At 41.3% G+C, this 21621-nt stretch overlaps 1 protein-coding gene across 1 annotated transcript in view; it reads right to left on the bottom strand.

Annotated features, from left to right (window-relative positions):
• Positions 1 to 20911, bottom strand: part of LOC138300262 (perilipin-2-like) — a 101081-nt gene extending 80170 nt beyond the window's left edge. The window contains exons 1-6 of the mRNA XM_069239426.1: positions 20788 to 20911; positions 20153 to 20194; positions 19873 to 20068; positions 3299 to 3381; positions 2639 to 2924; positions 2251 to 2429 (exon numbers count right to left, since the gene is read on the bottom strand). Of these exons, the coding sequence (XP_069095527.1) occupies positions 2251 to 2429; positions 2639 to 2924; positions 3299 to 3381; positions 19873 to 20068; positions 20153 to 20194; positions 20788 to 20901 (900 nt within the window). The 5' untranslated portion in view covers positions 20902 to 20911. The remainder of the gene's footprint in view (positions 1 to 2250; positions 2430 to 2638; positions 2925 to 3298; positions 3382 to 19872; positions 20069 to 20152; positions 20195 to 20787) is intronic.
• Between the last annotated feature and the right edge of the window lie 710 nt (positions 20912 to 21621).

The following is a 21621-nucleotide window of genomic DNA, read 5'->3' as shown; positions in this document are numbered from 1 at the left end:
ATACATACAGGTTATTAAACAGATTAAATGAAGTAAAAGCTTTACCATTTTGATGACGAAAAGGGGAAAATAATAGAAAAGGCAAGGTAAAACAATGCTTCAACAAGAAACGACAGGAAGGTGATGAGATACACTTCTCATTTAGTATTGATTCAGTTATTTGAGTAAGGCTGCAGAAGAATTGAGGAAGAGCCAGGCATTTGAAATACAATGAGTTCCAACAGGAGGACTTTCTATCCAAATCTGTACTTCTCTATTAAGTACTCTTGCAAATTTCCCATACAAAAGCAGCTAAAGATGCAAGCATTTGTCATCTGGACCCACCAAGGGTTCTTCAAGTCCTGACACCATAATGTATTTTGGCCAAATTTCTTACACAAGCATGCAAGAGCATTATTTCACAGGACCTCCCAGGGTGTTTTTTTAAAAAGAGTTTTGGAACTTGGGCGATTACAATATTCAGTTGGTTGTTAATTTGGGTCATGAGTATTTGATCCAGTGTTTTTTTTCCTGGGGGGGGGGATAGAGGGGTGGAGGGGGTCAAGGATGATATTAATACTTGTCTAACTGCTGAATCTAATTGTTTCGATTTTTATTTTGGGATGGATTTCAGACCTGCCATCGATCTCTCTTATGGCCTGGGTATATTTGCTGCACCTCTATCTAACCAAGCTGTCAGTCAAGCTTAGGGCTGGGATTAATATATTCACCTTTTCCCCTTCATCTACCCTTTCAATTTCAGGTATCCTCCTTCTCTTTCAAGGATTACCAGAATGGCAATCAGGCACTCTAGCAGCCTTTCGGCTCCATTATGATCTATACTTGAAGGAACAGGGGCATGGATGGTGTCTGCTTCCCTAGTTGAGCGATGAGCACACTTCCAGTATTGTGTGCTATTCCACGGTACAAACAGGATATCTCAAGTTGTTTTATCAGACGTGGTCATGGGTGCAACCTACATTATGTCTAGAGAACGACTATGTTGTGGGCTAGTGTTTTAAAAAGCCCCTTCACATTATTCCAGCATTCTTTTCAATGCTTATCAAATCTCCGTTCCAAGTGCCTTTTCTGGCTGCTTCTGGCTATGTCCACTCCCACCAGTTCTAGCGTTACCCATGTATGAATCCCTATAGCAGACACACCATGGCCCTGCTATTAGCAGGCATTTAATAGGCTGATTCTTCTCTGACAGTCAGATCATATGCTCTCTTCCAGTGATCTCTTGGTATTTTCTCCTTTGACAGGATCTCATTGCAACTACCTTATGCATAAACATGTACCAAAACACTACTAGGTCTAAAGCATAAAAAGAAAGCCTACAAAAGGCTTTTTCAGGTACATACGTTAAAGTGTAAAATATAAATAACCTTACCCGGAAGGACAGTCTTGCTGCATTCAAGCAGCAGTGTTTTGCAAAACTAAACTGAGCAAATAATCTGTCAGAGCTAAGCAGCATACCCAGCAGGTTCTTCAACCTGTCTCCTGAGCTGCCAGCTTCAACTCTTAGCTTCCGTTTGAGTCTCCAATTAATGTTCCTTCATGCAGCCACATACGAAGTGGCCAGGGAACATCAGGGACGGCAGGACAACAGGAATCCGAACAAATCGGAAGACATAAAAATAAACAGGGAAAAAAGGGAAATGCAGGTCAATGCCAACAACTGCAAAGTACACACATCCGCCAAAGCGTGCGTACTCTAAAACACAGCTGTCTCCATCGGGGCGGCGAGCAGTGTATGAAATGGCTCTTCCAAAGTTTATTCAAAATAATAATTTTTCCACACATTAATATGGAGATGGGAATCTATGTTTGGTCAATGTACAGCAGTCACACCACTATAAGCCAATCACACTTATCCTGAAGGTCTGGCAGAGATCTAACCATGCGGATCAATGCTGGGCACACCCTGCAAAAGTTCCTTATGGAGTCGGACCTGGATGAGCTCACCTCTGACACACCTATGAAACATCTTAAGGTCAGAGTATTGTTATAGGACTATGGAGCTCAGGTTGCGATGACTAGCACACCAAGTCATCCATGATGCATAAAACATGCAACTTGATAGAACTTTAATTGGGGAGGGGGGTGGAGTTAAGATTGCATTAAAGGAAAGGCAAGAGTGCTGCTAAAATGAAAATGCAAACACCACCACGTATAGCGGTGCAAGGGCAGATGAACCAGTGGAAAAATACATTTGCATCATCTGATGCGCTCATCCAGATTGTAAGTATCCATTACAGAGGTACTCACCAGATCAATTGTATGGTGGAGTTGAGATATGGCTTCCTGACTCTTGGATTTTGCATCTCTAACCCGGTTTAAGGCTTGCTGATATGCACGCTTGCGAACTTTAGCTGACAAGGAACCCAGCCTAACATAGCAATTTGGCTTCTGCGTCTCCACATGAAATTCTTCATTATTTTCATATTCTGTTAAACAAAAACATGTCCAGATGTTAAGAAAGCACCCACTCATATCACTACCACCCCCTTTGCCTCTAATTTTGCACTGCCATAAAAACGTGAGTTAGCTTTGCCACCAACAGAAGTTCTTAAAACTCAAAGACCATTAGTAGAGGAAAGGTAAGAATAAAATATATAATTTATATGAAGTTAGTAGCAGCATCAGGTGCACTTACCCAACTCTTCCTCTGTTAATGGAAGATACTGGTCTATTAGAGTCTCAGATTTGGTTAGAGCTGTATCTACACCACTGTTCATTATTTGAACAACATGACTCCCCAGCACAGTGTTAATGCTGCCATTTACAGCAGCCTTCGTTATTTCCACACTCCCATGCACTGCTTCTTTGGTCCTGCCAACCACTCCAGTGATTGTATGAGCCACGGTATCTTTGGCACCAGTTACTGTGCTGGAGAAGACATCTTTGGCACCAACCACAATGTCAGAGGCTTTGGAAACTATCTGTTGAAAAGTGGAAGATGTAATTTCTGTAATGAATAGTTTGCCAATGGCATTCAACGCTAAAAGTATTTTTTTGTAAATTACAGAATAAGGCTAAAGCAATTGTTTACATAGGTATCAGAAACATATAACAAAATAAATAGAAAACCAAGGCTCACTTGGCAAAATTACTGAACTATGCATAAACATTATAAACCAAAGGAAGACATTCATGAAATGTTGCTACAGATTTTATTGCGGATTTCAATCCATGTCTCATTCACACAATTAACCCAGTCTTGCTTCTAACCGTCGGGTTATTTAAAACACACTGCAATAGTCCCCTATAGAACAGTCTTCATCAATCATCACCGCTACCTCTGTGAATACATTACCTTGTCAGATGGCTGATAAAGAATCGGCAGTTTCTCTTCAATTTTGTCCAGACCAATACATGCATAGATATTTGCAGCTGCAACTAAAAATAAGAACATTGCTTGAGTGACTCGAGGTGTGTTAATGCCTATGCTAGTCCTATTTACAAGGGCGAAGTCTACTTGAATGATGTCAACTAAACACACAAAACATTACATCCTGTTTTGCTATTAGTTGCCGGAAAGGCAAAAAAGATAATTACTGTACAGCAAGTGCTAACTTAAAAGCACAAGGGAAATGGCATATAAAAGATAAACCAAATTAGAAAACCGAAGGATAGTACGCAACAGTACAGTCAGTAAGTTTGAACTTGTCCGCAGAGGTTCGGCAAAAAGCAATGAAGAAAATGTCTGCTGCAGTGCAAACAATTAAACAAGCAGGGGGCAAAGCATATGGGGTCAGGTGCTGGTCCCAAGTGTTTTAGCACGGTCAACGGTTGCTTTGTTATTGTAAAACATTGTTGAGGGAGCTGCTAAGCCCTCGTACAATTATAGATAGATGGATAGAACTAAAAACACAAAAATTTTTGTCTCAAAAAAGCATGCATTGTCATAGTAGCCCAGTCAATGAGGACAACTGTGTGTGTAGATGAAAACCTCGTGAAAGAGCAGAATGCGGTCACTCACAGTGAAGTTTTCCAATGGCTTGAACTGGGCTAATCCATTGGCCAATGATGTATGCTGTAATCAGCAGAAGAAAAATGTGATTGGCACAACTACAGACCAATGGATAAAGATGACTGGCTGAAAATAAATAAATATATAAATGAAAGAAAATATAAATTTAAAGATAAAACCTTACTGGTGGTCGCCAGTAGGTAGTTATAATAAGGACCTAAGCTTTTGACTTAGGTATTTCTTTGGCGAATCTTCATGAAGTTCTGAAATTTTCCCCCAAAAAAGTGTGCCAAAGGGTCTAGTTGTGCATGGTAAGTTTCGGGGTGATCTTTTAAAAGAGGGGGGTAGGGGGATATAAGAAAAAGGAAGGGAGTTTAAAAAGAAGTGTGTTTCCCATGTAAATTCTAATAGACTATTTAGACACGCTTGCAGCCTTAACTACTAGATGGAATTACATCAAATTTGGCAGAAAGATAGCTTTTTTCCCCGCAGATCAGGCTTTTTGTTATTTAGTATAAATCCGCTCAGCAGTTTTGGAAAAATTAAAGGAAAACCAAATTTGTATATCTAGGGTCACGACGACTTCGCAAAGACAGCCGATCTTGTGCTGAGATTTGACTGCCTGTAAACACTTCAACCAGGAAGTGTCGGCAGCCATTTTAGGGCTCTGCCTCAGTCCCCAAAAATGTTTTTTTTTTTAAATAATAAAAAAAATGAAAGGGGGTGGGTGGTCGGCAGGGTACGGACCCTAACCCCGTAGCCTTCGTCCAGGAGTCCCCCCTAGGAACCTGCCAGGGCAAAAGAACATTTTTAATTCAGGACGAATAAAAAAATATATATAATAATAAAAATAAAGTATGGGCTCCCACGCTTGTTCTCACTGAAGCCCCCAGGTGAAACAGGTCCCGAGGGCATGCAGGATTATGTTAAAAATAATGATGTGGATGCACAGGGCCACACCCTCCAAGAGCTTAATAGTGCCCTGCAGACCACCACCTCCCTGGGGCTACAAATACAAGATAAATCAGGGGCCGTACCGACCCCCCCCTCCCTCAGGTACCACCATCTCACCACGGGGACAATTAAAATAAGATGCAAACACCCCCGACAGCTCCTGCCAAGCAAAAGCAAACACTCCGCTTTCATCAAGCGGGAGCTTTAAAAATGCTCCCACTTGCTGAAAGCGGAGATTTAATGTCTTTACAAGATGAACACATTGCTCCCCCATGCAGGGAGCTGCATTTACAGAACAAGAAAAACCAGAAGCACTTGCTTCTGTAAAGTACAAATCATCCAAGTGTATTTTCCGTGCAGTTCCACCCCTGTAAAGTTATGTGATTAAGTCGCTTGAGGAACAATCATAATGGCAGATCAAACACACAACCTCACTGATGACATTACCATGGCTTCCTTTATCGAGCTGTAGTGTAGGAGATGAACTATACATTTACCCAATGAGGTAGTACTTACTAATTAGCCAGTAGAAAGTGCTCCAGTTAGGTAGGCATTCTGCATAAAATGCTGGCTTCTTCTTGGATAAATACGCAGGGCAGGATTTGTTCTGGCACAATGGTCATTTCATAGACATAAAACCTCAACAGGAAGCATTTTCAGATAAAAACCAAGCAGGTGCTCAAGTTGAAGCTCCACTTCTGTAAAGTAATAATCATTCAAATTTCTTGCGCATGGTGAAGGAAAAGCAGGTGTTTTTTTCTCAGCATTTCTACCTTGAAAAGTTACCAGTAAAACTTTATGAAGGTATTTGCATCCTTGATTTTTTTTAGAGCAGTATCTCACGTAGTGACTGACGAGTGGGTTCTTTCTTGTCAACTGCTGCTGAGACCAGATATCTTGTTACCCCTTTCTAAAAATACAAGTATGTGAAATGGTCTGGAAGCCCCACCCGTTTGGCACTGCCAAATATGCATTAGTGATATCCAACATGTGCCCCCCCATTTTCCAGGGAAGAAAGGACGTGTGTTGTATGGGGTTGGGTGATTATAGGATGTTGGCCACAGACCAGGCCCTACGGACAACACCCGCCATCCACGGCCAAAAGCTTCGCGTGGAGCGAGGTTGGGTGGCTATAGGGGGTTGGCAGCAAGTGCGACCAAACCCCAGAGAACATGACTGAAGGCCATGCCCACCAGTGATTGGATTAAAAGTATAGTAATTAGCAGTACTTTACATTAAAAAAAAAAAAAACACATACAAAACCACTGGAAAGTAAAAGAAGGTTACAGGGATGTTATAGTTAGGCTATAGAATTTAAAAACCCAAAGAAATTCACTTTAAAAACTAAAGGTTACATGGAGTTTATAGTTAGGGTCACTTTTAAACTTACAAAACCACAGAAATTCAGCTGTTATAGGTAAAGTTATTTCAAGTAACTAACTCATACCCAAAGGTAATTATAACTCGCCCCCTCGCCATGCACTGCTAACTAAACCACATATTACAGCACTCGACATCTTTGATATCATCACTGATGATATCAAACTAATACTTGCAGTACATTTTGGAGAGGAAAAACTGTGCATGGTAAGTGTGTGAGTTATAGTTACCTTAGGACACGAGTTATAGGAAATTGAAATAACCAACTATAACAGTTGAATTTCTTTGGTTTTGTACGTTTACGATCTGAGCCCAACTAAAACATCCCTGTAACCTTTGGTTTTGTGTGACTAATAATATCTCAAGTAACTAGCAGAAGATTTCTGATCAAAAGCACTAATGGCTCAATAAAAGCTAATTAGTGTTCATGCAAAATGTCAGTATGTGCATCATAAATCGTGCAAGGGCCACTGTATGTCAAACCTCAAAAGATACTGGTAGTTGAAATGTAAAAAGCTATTAAAGTACTAATCAGATAAGATTTGTTGTGATCACTGTACTAACTGATTACAATAAATTCTGAGGACAACAATTTTAAATACTACGCAAGGCACATAGAAGCACCTAAAAAACCCTCAAGTACTACCAGATGGTACCAATTTCAAAGCTGGGAAAGAGATGAGGGGTATTTATCAGCAACAGATTTCAAAAAGCAACCCTGCAATAAGTGAGAGCAATGGTGAAATGTGGAAGGTAAGACTCAAACAGACAGAATTAAAAGAGTTAGAGGGACGTGACAACAGCTACTGAAAGGGCATGAAAGATGACCATAGTCAGAGACACAATTTACGGAGCTTTGAGATTTCCTAGAGAAGGACGCTCTTAGTAGATGGGTCAACTATTGCTGTAACTTGGAACAATAAAAAGGTATCCCTCATTATAAACACTACAAAAGGATGAAATGACACTCTAAACCGGTTTCTAAAATAGCACCTTTTTTAATTAAACGTGCATTAGTTATCCACAGAATTTCAAAAATACATCATGCAATAAGTGGGCTGCAAGGTGGTTGCCTAGAGAGATGTCCATTCAAGCTACGCCAGAAAACATGATTTTGCCAAGAGTTTTCACCTGTTTGAAATTAGTACATGGGCTGCAAGTACATTGTGTGAAATGAGTGCAGAGTACAGCAAAGATCATAGTTTTCAGTAGGATAGGGTACAGAATGGAACAAACTTGTGGTGGTTAAAAGGAGTTCTCAAGAGTCCAAGCATCAGTGTGTGCAGAGCAGGGAATCGCCATATCATGTCCCGTATTAATCTGAAATTATCAAGTGCTACCAGTAGTGTTTTTCGTAGATCCGCAACTGCATGACCTCTCTCAAGGATCACAGATATACCATCAGAGTGGTAAAGGTTTCTTTGCTTGAGAAGCTACAAGCTGCACTCCCACATGGTCAAAGCTAAGAGATCCCTCTGCTGGAAAATTAAATCCAGTCAAGGTCTGTCTCACAATCATTCGTTTTGACTAACAAGCTCACAAAACCTAGACTGTTTCTCGCTTGGCGTACAGGATAAGAGGTAGTCAACACATAAGTTCAAGTCCCTGGATTTTTTTCTCTTAACCACATACCGTGGCTAATTGATCACATAATCCTGCAAGATTCCAGATTTTGGTTTACACACCAGCTGAGAGTGGGTAACTGTCAATGAGTGGGAGACTAGAGGTCACAAGAGGGGGCATTTCTGTCTACTCTTTAGCATAGAGGTTCTTGACTTGTGGCCCACAAACTGCTGCGGGTCCATGAAGCCTACTCATAGGGTCTACATCTGCATAGAAAATTACATATTAATAAAGTAAATATACATAAATAGTAAAAATGAAGTTTCCCCGATTGCTTTTGCCTTGAAACTGGAAGGTAAAACTTAAGTTGGTATTCTTATGTTGATTAGTGAGAGCAGTATAAATACAGTCAAATGAATCTAGTATGTACTACTAGCAGCCTCAATTAGAGCACATGCTGACAAAATAAAAGCATGCATTAAGAGCAAAAATGACAGTGATATGCTTAAATTTAGCGTTTTGGTTGACTTTCAGAAAAAAATAATTAAAAACCTCCAACTTCCTCATTACAATTTATATCTTTCACATTTTTGTTTATGAATTAAATAAAATATTACATAATTTATATATCTGTTGGATGTGTGGTGGTTTTTGTATTTTGTGTATTCAAATAGAACTTTCTTGGGTGGGGAACCCCTGCTTCTAGTAATGATACAGTGTGAGTCCAGAGATGCAAAAGGTTAATAACTACTGCTTCAGAAGACTGACACTGAGAATGTGTACAATCCACCTACCTTTAGGACATCTTGGCAGGTATGGCCATGGTGGGAGGACAAAGAGCAACAGCTAGCTTGGCAAATAGTGGTGTATGACTCACAATAACTTGGTGGAACTAATGGTAACCTGCATGTCTTACTCACTTGCAGTTCTACTACATTCTGGTCATTACATTGTCTGCAGATCTCTCTCTAAAACGTAGGTTGGGGCCAACACATCATAAAGGATCACACCCAAGTGGTTGAGATTTCGCCTAGTACACACTTGTTCAGCCTTTGGGATTCTTCTTGGGTCCTGTGCTATACTGGGTATGAGGTGGAACCATTCCAGGAAGCATATCCCTGAGGGGTGCCGCTGACACTAGATGTCCCCACAGTGACTAAATTTTTCATTCTCTCAAACACATTCTCTGAAACATGAGGTCTCTGCATGAGGTCCCAAAGTTGTAAGAGGTTTTTTGCCTCAATTTTAACTAGGGTTATTTATCACTAGTGTCCTGGGACCTCTATTTGGTTGTTATTCAACTGGATGACCAAATATACTTCAATTTGGCACATTGCTTTTACAGGGTGCTGGGGTCCAGCATATAAGGATTACTCAAGGAAATAGTGTAGGGGTAGGTACTTAAAATACAAAAACAGTTAAAAATTACAACAATTATCCTCTAAAACCATCTAAACATGAAACTATTATATACAGTGAAAATCAGAACTGTCTAGAACTTTCTGGACCTCAAATTCAATCCAACACTCTTTAAAACTTTTTAAGCACTAAAGTTCAAGTTATCAGGTCCTGGTTAATCAACTAGAGAAGATTTGTGGGAGGGATCTTCAGATACACTCAGAAGCAGCATCAAAAGACAGTTGTAGTTTCTATGACAGCTAAAGAGCCTATTCAAAGAAGCAAAGATACACTTACAGTGCTAAAACAAATGCCCTGATTTAGCTTTGGTATGCTCTGTGGAATGCCAGTGCATTTGCTACAATGACCATAAATTGTGTGGCATTTTTCTCCTTATAACATCCTTGAAAAGAGTGAAAAGACAAAGCAAATGAAGTAAGTTATTTCTTTTTTCATTTTTATTTTCCACAAAGACGATACAGCATCACATACCACATTTACACTCGTATAAGTGCCTGAGGAAACGAACAGACCAACATATTAGGTCGCAGGACAAGTGTATTACAACAAGGTCTCTATCCTCCCATACACACTCTGAACTCAATCCTGGGCTTGCCCTTGCATTCAATTGTCTCGGTGACGTTACCTATTGTTTTGACTATAAAAACCTCAATACCTTAAAACTGAATACAAAAATGCAAGTTCTTTCAGCATTCTACTTCGGATTATTGACTTAGGTCTGCAAGACTGTTGGGAATTTTAGGTATGGATAGATATATATATATATATATATATATACACACACACACACACACACATACATACTCATACACCGTTAGACAACATTAAATTTGGTTAATCAGTTTGGGGAGTTGTTGTTAATAGCTGAATAGACATAATGTAGCTCCTTTGCCCATAGCCATTGGTTTTCAATTCTCCCACTTCATAAACCCCTATTTCCGCACAGGGGAAAAAAAAAAAGAGGGCAGGAGATAAACGTGTCTCTGAGGACTGGAGTCAAAAACCAAAGGCAACCCTCACTGCGTGTCCTACTAAAGCTGCTCACGAATCCAGCTCTAGCGAGAACACAGCCAAAGCTGATCCTGATCGAAGACTGAACACATCACTTGAGTCTCAAGTTTGCAAAATTACTAGTTTCTCCATTTTTCAGGCTAGGTCACCTCTACAGCCTCATCCATCACATGGTGGCCTCCATTCTCTCTTACAAACTTCTGTGGGATCTCTTTACAAAAAGAAACATTTTGCCTTTGATCCCTGATACCAATTTCAACAGATGGCCGACAAAATACTGGATGTCCAAGCAAACCACTTCCTTTCCTATTTCTAAATAGGTATTACCTTTTCTGTTAGGTTTCGTACACAGATCTCAGGAAAAAATGCTCTATGCTCAATGAATAGCATCTATTTATTGGTTGCAGCGGCACTCTGAATATTTTCTATTTTTGGGAGTTGGTCATGAGTGGTTCCTCTTTTGTTCTTGCTACTGCTAACAGGAAGCCTGTAAATGTGGAAGTGACCTAGTCCCCATGACATGTGAACCCAAGTACCTTTGCAGGAAAAGCAATTTAAGTTTTTCGTTGTTCATTTCAGGAGATATTTTAAATATGCTGTAGATTTTCATTATCTGCTTTATTATCGAGAATTAACCCACATTCGTTGGGTGATATAGTGGTCACCAATCAGTCCTGTAATTTTCTCAACAATTAACAGGAAGATGCAATTTCTGTCACTGCTCTTTCAAAGGGCCTATTCTACCATACAATAATGCCATCCACCTTTCTGCTTTACCGCCAGTTTTAGTGACTGTTAGTTTAAGCATCTGATTTTTTTGTGCAGTGCTTACAAAAAGAATGCAATGTTTTGTCCTGACGTTTTAGTTTTAAATCAAGCTTCAAGTCACTTTATTTTTTGCTCATGGAATTCTGGTGAAAGAACAAAGGCACTTAATACTAGGCTCCCCTCTGTTTTTTACCCCCCCACAGGATGACCTGGTCACATTTCCTATGAATCATCCCTCCCAAAATGGGTTGTCTCAATTTTCTCGATGGCTATTGCTACACTTCTCTCATTCGTTACAATGCTGCCTTGCCAGATTCAAACACAAAGTGTAAATATGCCTGCAGACACTCCCTCCAAAGGCCCCATCACTGCTCAACTATCCAGCTGCTCTCCAGCACCACTGCTCTAACTCTAGACCAGTCCCTGTGTGTTTCCCTGCTTTTACAGCTGTTCAGAATCCTCAATCACATTGTATTTAACCCTCACTGCCAAGAGCATGCATGTATTAGCAAATACCTTTCTTTTTTTTTTCCCCTCCCAATTTTTACCTTAGTCCAACTCCTTAACTTACAAGATAGATCCCAGGGTTCACCATGGATGCAACTCTTGTAAAATGAATACTGCAGCAACCTAATTTTAGCCTGGGCATGTGTCTTTGCCCAAAAACAGAAACTGCTCAGTAACTTCATAAAAGCCTTGTAACATAGGTTGAAATTGCCTTATCACACTCAACATAATAAATTAGGCAGATCCATTTGCCACATAGTGCAAAAACACTAAGGCTGACAATACTGAGAGGTTACCGTATAGCAGCAGAAATTGGGCTCCAGTTACATTTGGGTCAGCTCAGATTCAGTGTACTAAGAAAATACACCAAAATGGTAAGGAACTCGAGTTATGTGTCCTCCCGATAAGCCAAGAACCTGGAGTGTCAAAGAAAAGCAAGCGATGTAGACTGTTCCATCTATAAGAGAACAGACTCTGATGCAAGTGATGTCAAATTAACCAGTTCTCAGGGGTCTTCAAAAACAATATATTGTACAGAACATTCGTATGAGAGAATGTTATGATGAAACGGCCAAAAAATAAAAAATGTTACTGTTAAGTTCTCGAGGGAATGTATAGCACTTTAAGAATGTCTGAACGTTTAGAGGTGCAGCGACATAGTAAAAGTCAGAAACTATCATGGACAGCATTTACACAATATAAAGATAACAAAAAAACATTTAATTAAATATATGATTGTGGAATTTTTGAACGGTATATTGGTATCAAAGATGTACTGTACAATATACGGCAAAAGATTTTGTATGGAAAATTGGGAGACAACAGATTTGCTTTACAAACTTGTTTAGAGCCAAAACATTTTTTTAAATGACTCCTACAGTGTGGGATACTTGGCCTGTTGACCCAAACTAATCACGAGCCCGTTGTCCCGACTCTTGAGGTATAACCTAGTACTATGAAGTTCGAGGTAGAGGCTGGTAGAGGCTTAAAACAACCCGTAGAAGCAGACATTAAAAAAAGCGAGTGGATAATATCGATTGCTTCTGGAGCCCAAGAAGTACATATACGAAAACCTTGGCTACAGCTCCGTTGATCCTAATCATCATAAAAACCACACAACAAACAGTTAGAAAAATATTAGTAGAGGGCCCTGGTAGAAAGAGAAAAGATTGTCTCTTCTGGATTTAAGTACAACACAACCGATATGCTGCAAGGCAGATGTCTGTGCCAACTCAAACAGTGCACTGGTGCCAAACCCAAATACCTCATGATGAGTAAACTAGAGAAAAAGGAAGAAGGGACGCAGCTCAAAAGTGGGTGAAAGGTTACAAATGGTATACTACGCAAGACTTGACCTCACAGTTTGACTGCTACTTTGAATAGGTATGTAAGCCCAGATTTAACATTTTTTTCACACAACATAGCAAAGCAACTTGCTGTGCTGCGTGAAAGGAGAGGGCAGGAATACGCCATATCAAAATATGGCACATTGCTGTTCTCCATCAGTGCTAGTGCAAACACTTCAGCCGAGAGTCATTGCAGGTACCCTTGTGCCGTGGTGAAAGGGTGCCTGTGTTACAAGCAGGATTGTTTTGGTGCAGGACAGGACACCTTCCTGCATAAAAAGAATCCTTAGAGGCATTTTCCTCTTTCTGAGTGTGCTGCAGGATGCCCCAATCCTAAACAATCTGCCCCACTGCATTCCAAAACAATCTGCCCCACTGCATTCCAAAACAATCTGCCCCACTGCATTCCAAAACAATCTGCCCCACTGCATTCCAAAACAATCTGCCCCACTGCATTCCAAAACAATCTGCCCCACTGCATTCCAAAACACCCTGCCCCACTGCATTCCAAAACACCCTGCCCCACTGCATTCCAAAACACCCTGCCCCACTGCATTCCAAAACACCCTGCCCCACTGCATTCCAAAACACCCTGCCCCACTGCATTCCAAAACACCCTGCCCCACTGCATTCCAAAACACCCTGCCCCACTGCATTCCAAAACACCCTGCCCCACTGCATTCCAAAACACCCTGCCCCACTGCATTCCAAGACACCCTGCCCCACGACACCCTGCCCCACGACACCCTGCCCCACGACACCCTGCCCCACGACACCCTGCCCCACGACACCCTGCCCCACGACACCCTGCCCCACGACACCCTGCCCCACGACACCCTGCCCCACGACACCCTGCCCCACGACACCCTGCCCCACGACACCCTGCCCCACTCCAGTCCAAAACTATCTGCCCATTCCAATTCACCTCACTCTAATCAAATCCACCTCGCCCCAATCAAATCCAATCTACCCCACCCCAATCCAATCTCCACTCCAATCCAATCCTCCCCACTCCAGCCCAGTTCAATCTACCCCACTCCAATCCACTTTACCCCAATCCAATCCTCCCAATCCAATCCACACCACGTCCCCCAATTAAGTCCACCGCTGCCCAGAGCACCTCACTCTAATCCACCCACACTACCGCAAATCCATCCTACTCTAATACTATCAACTTTAATCCAGTCCACATTAACCCACCCTATACCAGTTAATCCACCCCAATCTGATCCACCTCACTCCAATCCCCTCACCTCAATGCAATCCAGCCTAATCCCTCCAGTTGATCCCACCCCATTTCAATCCACTCCACTGTGCTCCAATCAGCATACTCTACTCCAATCCACCCCAATCCAATCCACCACACACAATTCACCCCACCCCACCTCAATGCAATCCACCCTATTCCAATCCATCCCACTGCAGCCCACCACACCCCAATCAACCCCACACACTCCAACCCACCCCATTCTACTCCACCTCAGTTCAGTCCACCCCTCCCCAATCCACTCCATTCCATTCCACCCCAGCCCTATCACTCCAATCCAAACCACCAACCCCGATCAAATTCAAGCCATCCAACCAAATCCACACCAATCCAATCCACTCTACCCCACTCAAACCACCCTATACTACCCTAACCCAATCCACCCCACTACCTCAATCCACAACACTATCACTGAGCCACTGAACTCCACTCCCCTCCCCTCTACTCCATGACACTCCCAACAAATCCACTATACAACACTCTACTGCCCCACTCCGACACTCCACGCCACTAACTTTTAGCCATGCTGAACAGCAGCCACACTGGTGTACAATATGGCAAAAGACATGGACAATGCCAATAACTCTTGTATAGGCAAGACTTGTTGGTTTTGCTAATGCTTGTTCTTTTTTAATTGAGTCAGTTTATCCTGTGATCTGTATTTTACATAGTGCGCTATTAATTTTACAGAATTGTACTAAAACAGTCTTCTAGTTTTGAAGGCGATTGACAGAAAGAAATGTATCTAGTCAGTGGCTTAAGTGCACTATGAGAGACCCGGAAGCCTGGGTTGACATCACAGATTCCCTGCATGGCTAAATAGTGGGATCCAAGTCAAATCAATTAACTTTGTGTCTAATGTGTCTTATTTACTGGACAGGGATATCTGAGAGCACTTTCAAGAAATTCAGTGTAAGATGGACTGTGTACAAAAACTCACTTGTATGTTTTACTAGCCTGTAATGTTCCACTATCCATAACAATAATTAGCCATGATGTAAAGGAAACCAGATAATTGGTTCTCTTTGCTCACTCCTGGTGTTGTCCAGGTAGAGGGTTTTTATAAGTTTATGTATAGAAATGTTCACTTCAAATGTTAATGCAATGTTGTGATCTAATATACTAAACTGAAACACTATACATATTTTTTAAAGATTGTATTGTTGTATGCCAAAATGAGGTTACATCGCATGATAGTAATCAGGTATGTAGCAAACGATTCCATCATACATTTACAGAAGAACGGTGCTGGGCTACACACATTTATGAAGAGTTAGCAAACAATTAAACATTTTCTGTGTAACAAATTGACCCATAATAAAAACTGTCCCTCCCCATCCTCCTGCCCAGTCACCGCTGCCTTAACTATCAGTGTCTGGAAGCAGAGCAATGATCCCTGTGGTGCTTAAAAGAAAGTGTTCTAGTAAGGTAATTCAACAGCGTATTGGCGATAGGTGTCCTTAGACCAATGCCTTGTGTAGTTGGCAAGAACAAGCAGCACAAAGAGACCAAGAGTACATGTGTGGGGTGGATTACAGGGGAAGTGTATCATTCTTGGTGCAGTCTTTGAAGCCCTTCACCAACATATCCCACTTCTATGCAATAAAATATTTCTCAGACCACAAATTCCTCCCTGTGTAACAGCGTGCCCTCAGATGGAAACCAAGAGAGCAAGCTCTTGGTCCAACTTACAATAGTCAGAAGAAGTGGCTCCTTCCAGTGCAATACTGCGGTTATACTAGCCAGGTCAAGGATATGGTGGAGGGTTTCTCAAACAAAGGGTTAGGGAGGACTATTTCTGTAGAATTTGTTAGTACACGGTCCATCACGTTTAACAGCACCTCAAGAACTCTCTGGCTGTATGAAAGTGTGACGCAAGACCAAAGCATATGAAGCAAATTGACATCTAATTGCAAACAGCAAGGAACAATGCATCAGTGTCTCCGTGTTATATTTTGGTAATTCTGGCAATTGTAAGGTATGCTTAATTCTCAATATTAAATTGAATATACTTAAAAGCAGGAGCAGCAAGACAGTTTATGGAGATGGTTTTATATATATATATATATATATATATATATATATATAAAAGCTTTATTCGGTCGTAAATAATCAAAGCTAAAGAAAAAAAGAAAAAAAACATTCATATAATTACATATACAATAAAATTCAATATAAAAAGAAACAAGCAATAAAATAATTCATTATTAACAATAAAACCAATAAAGTCTATCAGTGCATATCCCAAAGCATGCCTAATTATAAATTACAGCAGTTTTAAAAAAATGAATTTGTATATACCATGCAGCCTCGAGAAACTTACTAACTGTATGGATCAGAGTAACAGAAGTATCGCTTTTTAAAATCCTAAGGGCTATAGCAAATTGCCTAAAGCCCAACATCTAACAAACTGGACGAATCCACTTACGACGGGGAAGGGTGTACGCTTCACAGAAGAACATTAAGTGTTCACTGTTTCCAAAGCAGTTTTACAGCATGGACATAGTTTAAATGTCGGCGATGGCCTCCGACTTAACAAAAGACAGTAGTGGTAAACACCCATAACGAAAGTGAACATACAAATTCTTCCCCAAAATATTAGGGATGAGATCTAAAAAGCGCTCAAACTCAGGATACCATTTAAGACCAAGGAAAGTATTGGTCAATAGTCCATGTGATGAGCCAAGGAGGCAATTGTTCCTGACATAGTGTCACAATGTCCTTTCCTCTGGATCTGCCCGTTGCTGAACAAAAGGCCCACTTCCGGCATCACCAACTCAGAAAGCTATTATAGCACAGAGTTATGATGAAGCCAGTCAAGGGAAGGGAATTAGGGTTGGGAACAGCAGGGAGAGAGACCTGAAAAGAAAAAGGTTAGAACAAATATGCATTTACTTATTCATAGAAATATAACTCATCAATAGACTCTTGACTCAAATGCGTCTCCGATATCTGATGTAGACCCCTTTTGAAATGAGGGCAAGGCCCCTTCTTTGAATCATGGAACAAGAATAAACTACGACCTCAGAACCAAAAGATGGCAAGAGCTTTGGACTATGATTATACTCCAAATATCAATCCTGTAACATCTATGCATTCATAACATAAACCTTTGATCATGACCTAGAAAATCTCAAAGAATTAAATATGCTTTTCACATATTATGCTTTCCAAAAAACAATGAAAACGATGATTTGCTTATCTCCAGAAATACTTTCACATTTACAACTATAAAGGCCGAAAAGTTTTTACTCATTGAAACTTAAAACACTTTACTTATAGCACCAGAAAGCGCTTTTACTTGTCTTGCTCAAAGCGCTACACTCGTTATGCTAAGGGGGCCCTTTACTCATGTGGCCTGAATCACTTTGATTGTTGTACCAAGAGCCTTTTCCTCCTGTGGATTGAAGCGCTTTGATTGCCATGCCAAGATCTCTTTTTCATCTGTGAACTGATGCGTTTGAATTGCCGTGCCAAGAGCGCTTTACATCTGTGGACTGAAGCGCCTGAGCTGCTGTGCCAAGAGCGCTTTACATCTCTGGACTGAAGAGCTTTACACCTGTGGATGCCTTTGATCATCGCGCCTAGGCCGCCGTAACCTGGAAACTGAAAACGCTTTGCTCGTTGTGCTAAGGGGCGATTTACTTCTGGAAGTAATTACTTCCTCCAAAATTGAAGTCATCAAGGCCTTACCGCTATGAGTACGACCTACTTGTTTTTGAATTCACAATGGAAACAAGGATACTTCGATCGGATGCCTCTCTGCCATGCAGGAAACTCTCCTCTTCTTCAGAGAATCCCCCACGAGGTCTGACTGCATCGAAGTCTTCAAAATAGTGAGCAACATGCTTGGGTGTGGCTGGGCTTTATAGGCCTGCCACACCTCAAGATGGCTGCTGTCTCTAAAAACATGGGAATTGTAGTCCCTTCATGGAATAGCACTGATAAGTGCATCTTGTCCACCAATGTCCTAAACCTGCAGCTCTATGAGCTTTGCCACAGGGCAGACGACGCTGGCGGCCACCTTTGGAACAAGAGGGGATGACAAGTGGTGCACAGAAAGCACCGCAGAGCAGCAGAGTTTCGGGAGGGACCTGGAATGCGCATTACCTTATTCCTGACACATTGGACCAATATACTTTTTTCAAAAACAATTTATGGGCCTTCTCTAAATCCTGTGGTTTCTCCCAATAGTTCCTGAGCCCCAGGATACGAAACTACTTAAAAACATGCCTAAACCACGGAATTGATGTTACATTGGATCTTTTTAAAAGATAAAAAAAGAGAGTCCCTGTAAACAACAGGCTGGGGGATCGTCCAAATTCTTACCCAAAACAATAATGGTTTTAAAGCTATCATATCAGAGATACGATTAAAACCAAGATTTAAAAAAATAGGGATCGGAGGGTGCTACCTGGGCATGCTAGTAATGCTCTAGCAAAATTATTCTCACCCACCGCTAATTCAAAAGTCTTAAAGGAGCCCCACACTTCAGCGCCATGAATAGCAGCATTCTGTGCTTTAGCTAAATAAATCTTTATAGCCTGGGAAACCACTTTTGTAGTTACGCTCTTATAAAAGCACAGAATAGCCGTGGATCTATGTGGAAGAAGGGTCACACTTATTAATCTGTTCTTCCCGGAGTAAATTTATTAGAAATCCTCACACTCAGGTAATCTATTGAGCTTACTTCCCCCAGAGGAGCCCCAGCTAAAGTAATAGTACATCGCTTGACTGATTGAGGGCTAAGAACCATTAATTTGGTTTTACTGGCATTTAGTTCCAACCCATGGTCAGTGCAGAAGGTCGTGAACTTATCCACAAGGATCTGAAGACCCATTGGGGTCTTGGAGATAAGGAGAGTATCATCTGCAAAAAGCAGTATAGGGATCTTTTGCTCATTCTAAGAAGGGGCCTCGTGTTGGCAGAGAGACACAGCTTGTACCATCTCATTTATATATAGAGTAAATAAGGTTGGTGCCAAAACACAACCTTGACGAACCCCCGTTGAATAGCAATATGATCTGTCAATTCGCCCCAATTACCCCACCTGAGCGTGTAGTACAATATTTTAGCCCAGTCTGCAAAGTGAAGATATTTGCCCATGTCAATCTCCCAGTTAGTAATATTTCTCAAACTGTATGCCATGGGTTTTAAAATATTTAGAAGCATAATCAAAATGTTGCTGTTACTTTCTTTCTAAGAAAGACTGGCTACTGGCTAAGTTTGGATAGGGTGGACTCACTTGACACTGTGCTCAAGGACATTCATTTACTATTGAACAAGGACTTCATGTGACACTTGAATGTAGCATTCCTAGAGGCAATCACATAAAGAATACAGTGAATAAACAATAGTAAATAAATGCACTGATAAAGCAGGCTTGTGTGGCCTGTCCACGGATGTGTCGGTACAATTAACTTTTGTCCTTAATTTTGACCTTTAGTCCTGAATTTTTTTTGCAGTCCTGTCCAGAATTTGCCTCCATTCCATTTGCTGATATCGTAACGTATTACATGGTTCATATAATGTTTCATCCCGGAATGAGGGGCACCAAAACGCTTATACGGCAGAAAGGGTGTTCTAGAGGGTAAAAGAAACACATTTACAACGACTTAACTGTAGGGCTTCAGGAGGACATTGGCTACTTGGAACAAGGGTTACAAGAGGCACTAAAATATTAGTTTTACTACTGGACTTACTCTGGGGCTCCATCTTTTGGAGGACCGGCCTGGCCGTGGTGATTGCTACAGCAGTGATGGCCAGGACTCCCTTCTCTGCCACCTCACAGACAGATCTCAAGTAGGGGTGGTTCTCCTTGGTGTTGGCATAGGCAGAAGAAACCATGCCGTAGGTGGAGCTGACCAGGGGCAGGCTGACCACCCGGGACACCACATTCTGCGAAAAAGAAACACTTCAAGTCACAGGAGAAGCAACAAATCCGCAGATCAGATTAATAAATAATCATGTAAGTGGTCTCACCTGCTGTGGCTCAACTACTACCGAAGACATGGCTGTATCTCCCTACAATACAAAGAACAAACATTTGTCCAGCTTTAGCCATGCACAAGAAGGCGCTGTCCCGAATTACACGGTGTACGCTGAGCGTCCCAATGCTACCATACTTCAAAAACTTTTAAGTGTCTGGGGGGCGGGGGATTGAAATACATGGAACAGGACAGTTAATAGTTTTGGGCCGTGATTACATAGGAAATGAATAAATATTTTGTAGGGTGAGAGGCTTTCTCGTGACTGAAATATATGAGAGACATGTGGCTTGTTGGGTGGTTGATATTGAGTTAATAGTGGCAAACTCCAAATGAGGGCGGGTTGACAGGTATACACCACACTGCAAAGTACTGTGTCGTTTAGTTAAAAAAAAATACAACCCAACAGTGTAACATAAAAATACATCAGCGACCACGCGATAAAACAAAAACGCAAAACCCACCAAGTTCCTCGAAGACCAAGCGAACAAGCGGCGCTGTGGGTTACTGTCGTTTGCGCTCGTTATTGTACACGACTACGAGGTGCAAGGAATGGTCTGGTACATCACCTCACCACAACCAACGGAAAAAAATGAAAAAGCCCGAGCAGGTGTACGATGCGCTACTTACCTTACCACAACTACTACAACAGTTCACACTGGCTACAGCCGAGACGGAGTTCAGCGACCAGTAACTGAGAGAGAGCCACAGCGTCTCGCGAGACTTCCGTCGCTCACGCAACATACACGGCCGAGACCCGTGTGCATCTGCGCTCGGGAGCCTTTAGGTGGCGCTGACACTCCTTCAAGAACTTACTATATACACTTTCTGTCTTTGTAATACATATATATTGTTTTAATGTTTGTTGCTGCTGTCTTTTTAATACCTGAAAATGTAATCAAGAATTAATATTAAAAACATAATTCAGGGACATTCAAGATAGGAGAAGGGTGAAACATCTATTTTCCAACATAGAAGTTTCGGGGTCGATTATTTCTCTGCTCACCTTTTAGTATACCTGACCTCCTTCGCTAGACTATGTGCTATAGAGCAGTGGTTCCCAACATGTGGTCCCTGGAGCCTCTACAGGTCAGTGAAGCCTCCCCAGGGGGTCAGAGACTGCTTAGAAAATTAAATAATATTACCAGATTAATAAAGTGGCTAATTGTACAATTGGAATTTTTTAAAAATGCTGTAAATAACAAGGAATTTGAAATTGGAGGCTACAGATTAAATTAGTATCCCGATAGATTTGTGGGAGCAGTGTAGGTACACTGAACGAAATATAGCATGACAGTGTGGAAAATGTGTGGCTTCGGGTTGAATTTAGAAAAGCTCCAACCTTCCTATTAAAATTCAATATAATTTATTTATTTATATGTGTTTGCAAATTAGACAAAATGTGTTACAATTTGTGTATGTGTTCAAATCATCGACAATGTTTAGGCCAGGGTCTTCGTTGGT

The sequence above is a fragment of the Pleurodeles waltl genome, chromosome 1_2 (genome assembly GCF_031143425.1).
Source record: "Pleurodeles waltl isolate 20211129_DDA chromosome 1_2, aPleWal1.hap1.20221129, whole genome shotgun sequence".
Lineage (NCBI taxonomy): Eukaryota > Metazoa > Chordata > Amphibia > Caudata > Salamandridae > Pleurodeles > Pleurodeles waltl.
The sequence above is the reverse complement of the archived record's forward strand: the minus strand, read 5'-3'. Positions and strand labels throughout refer to the sequence as shown.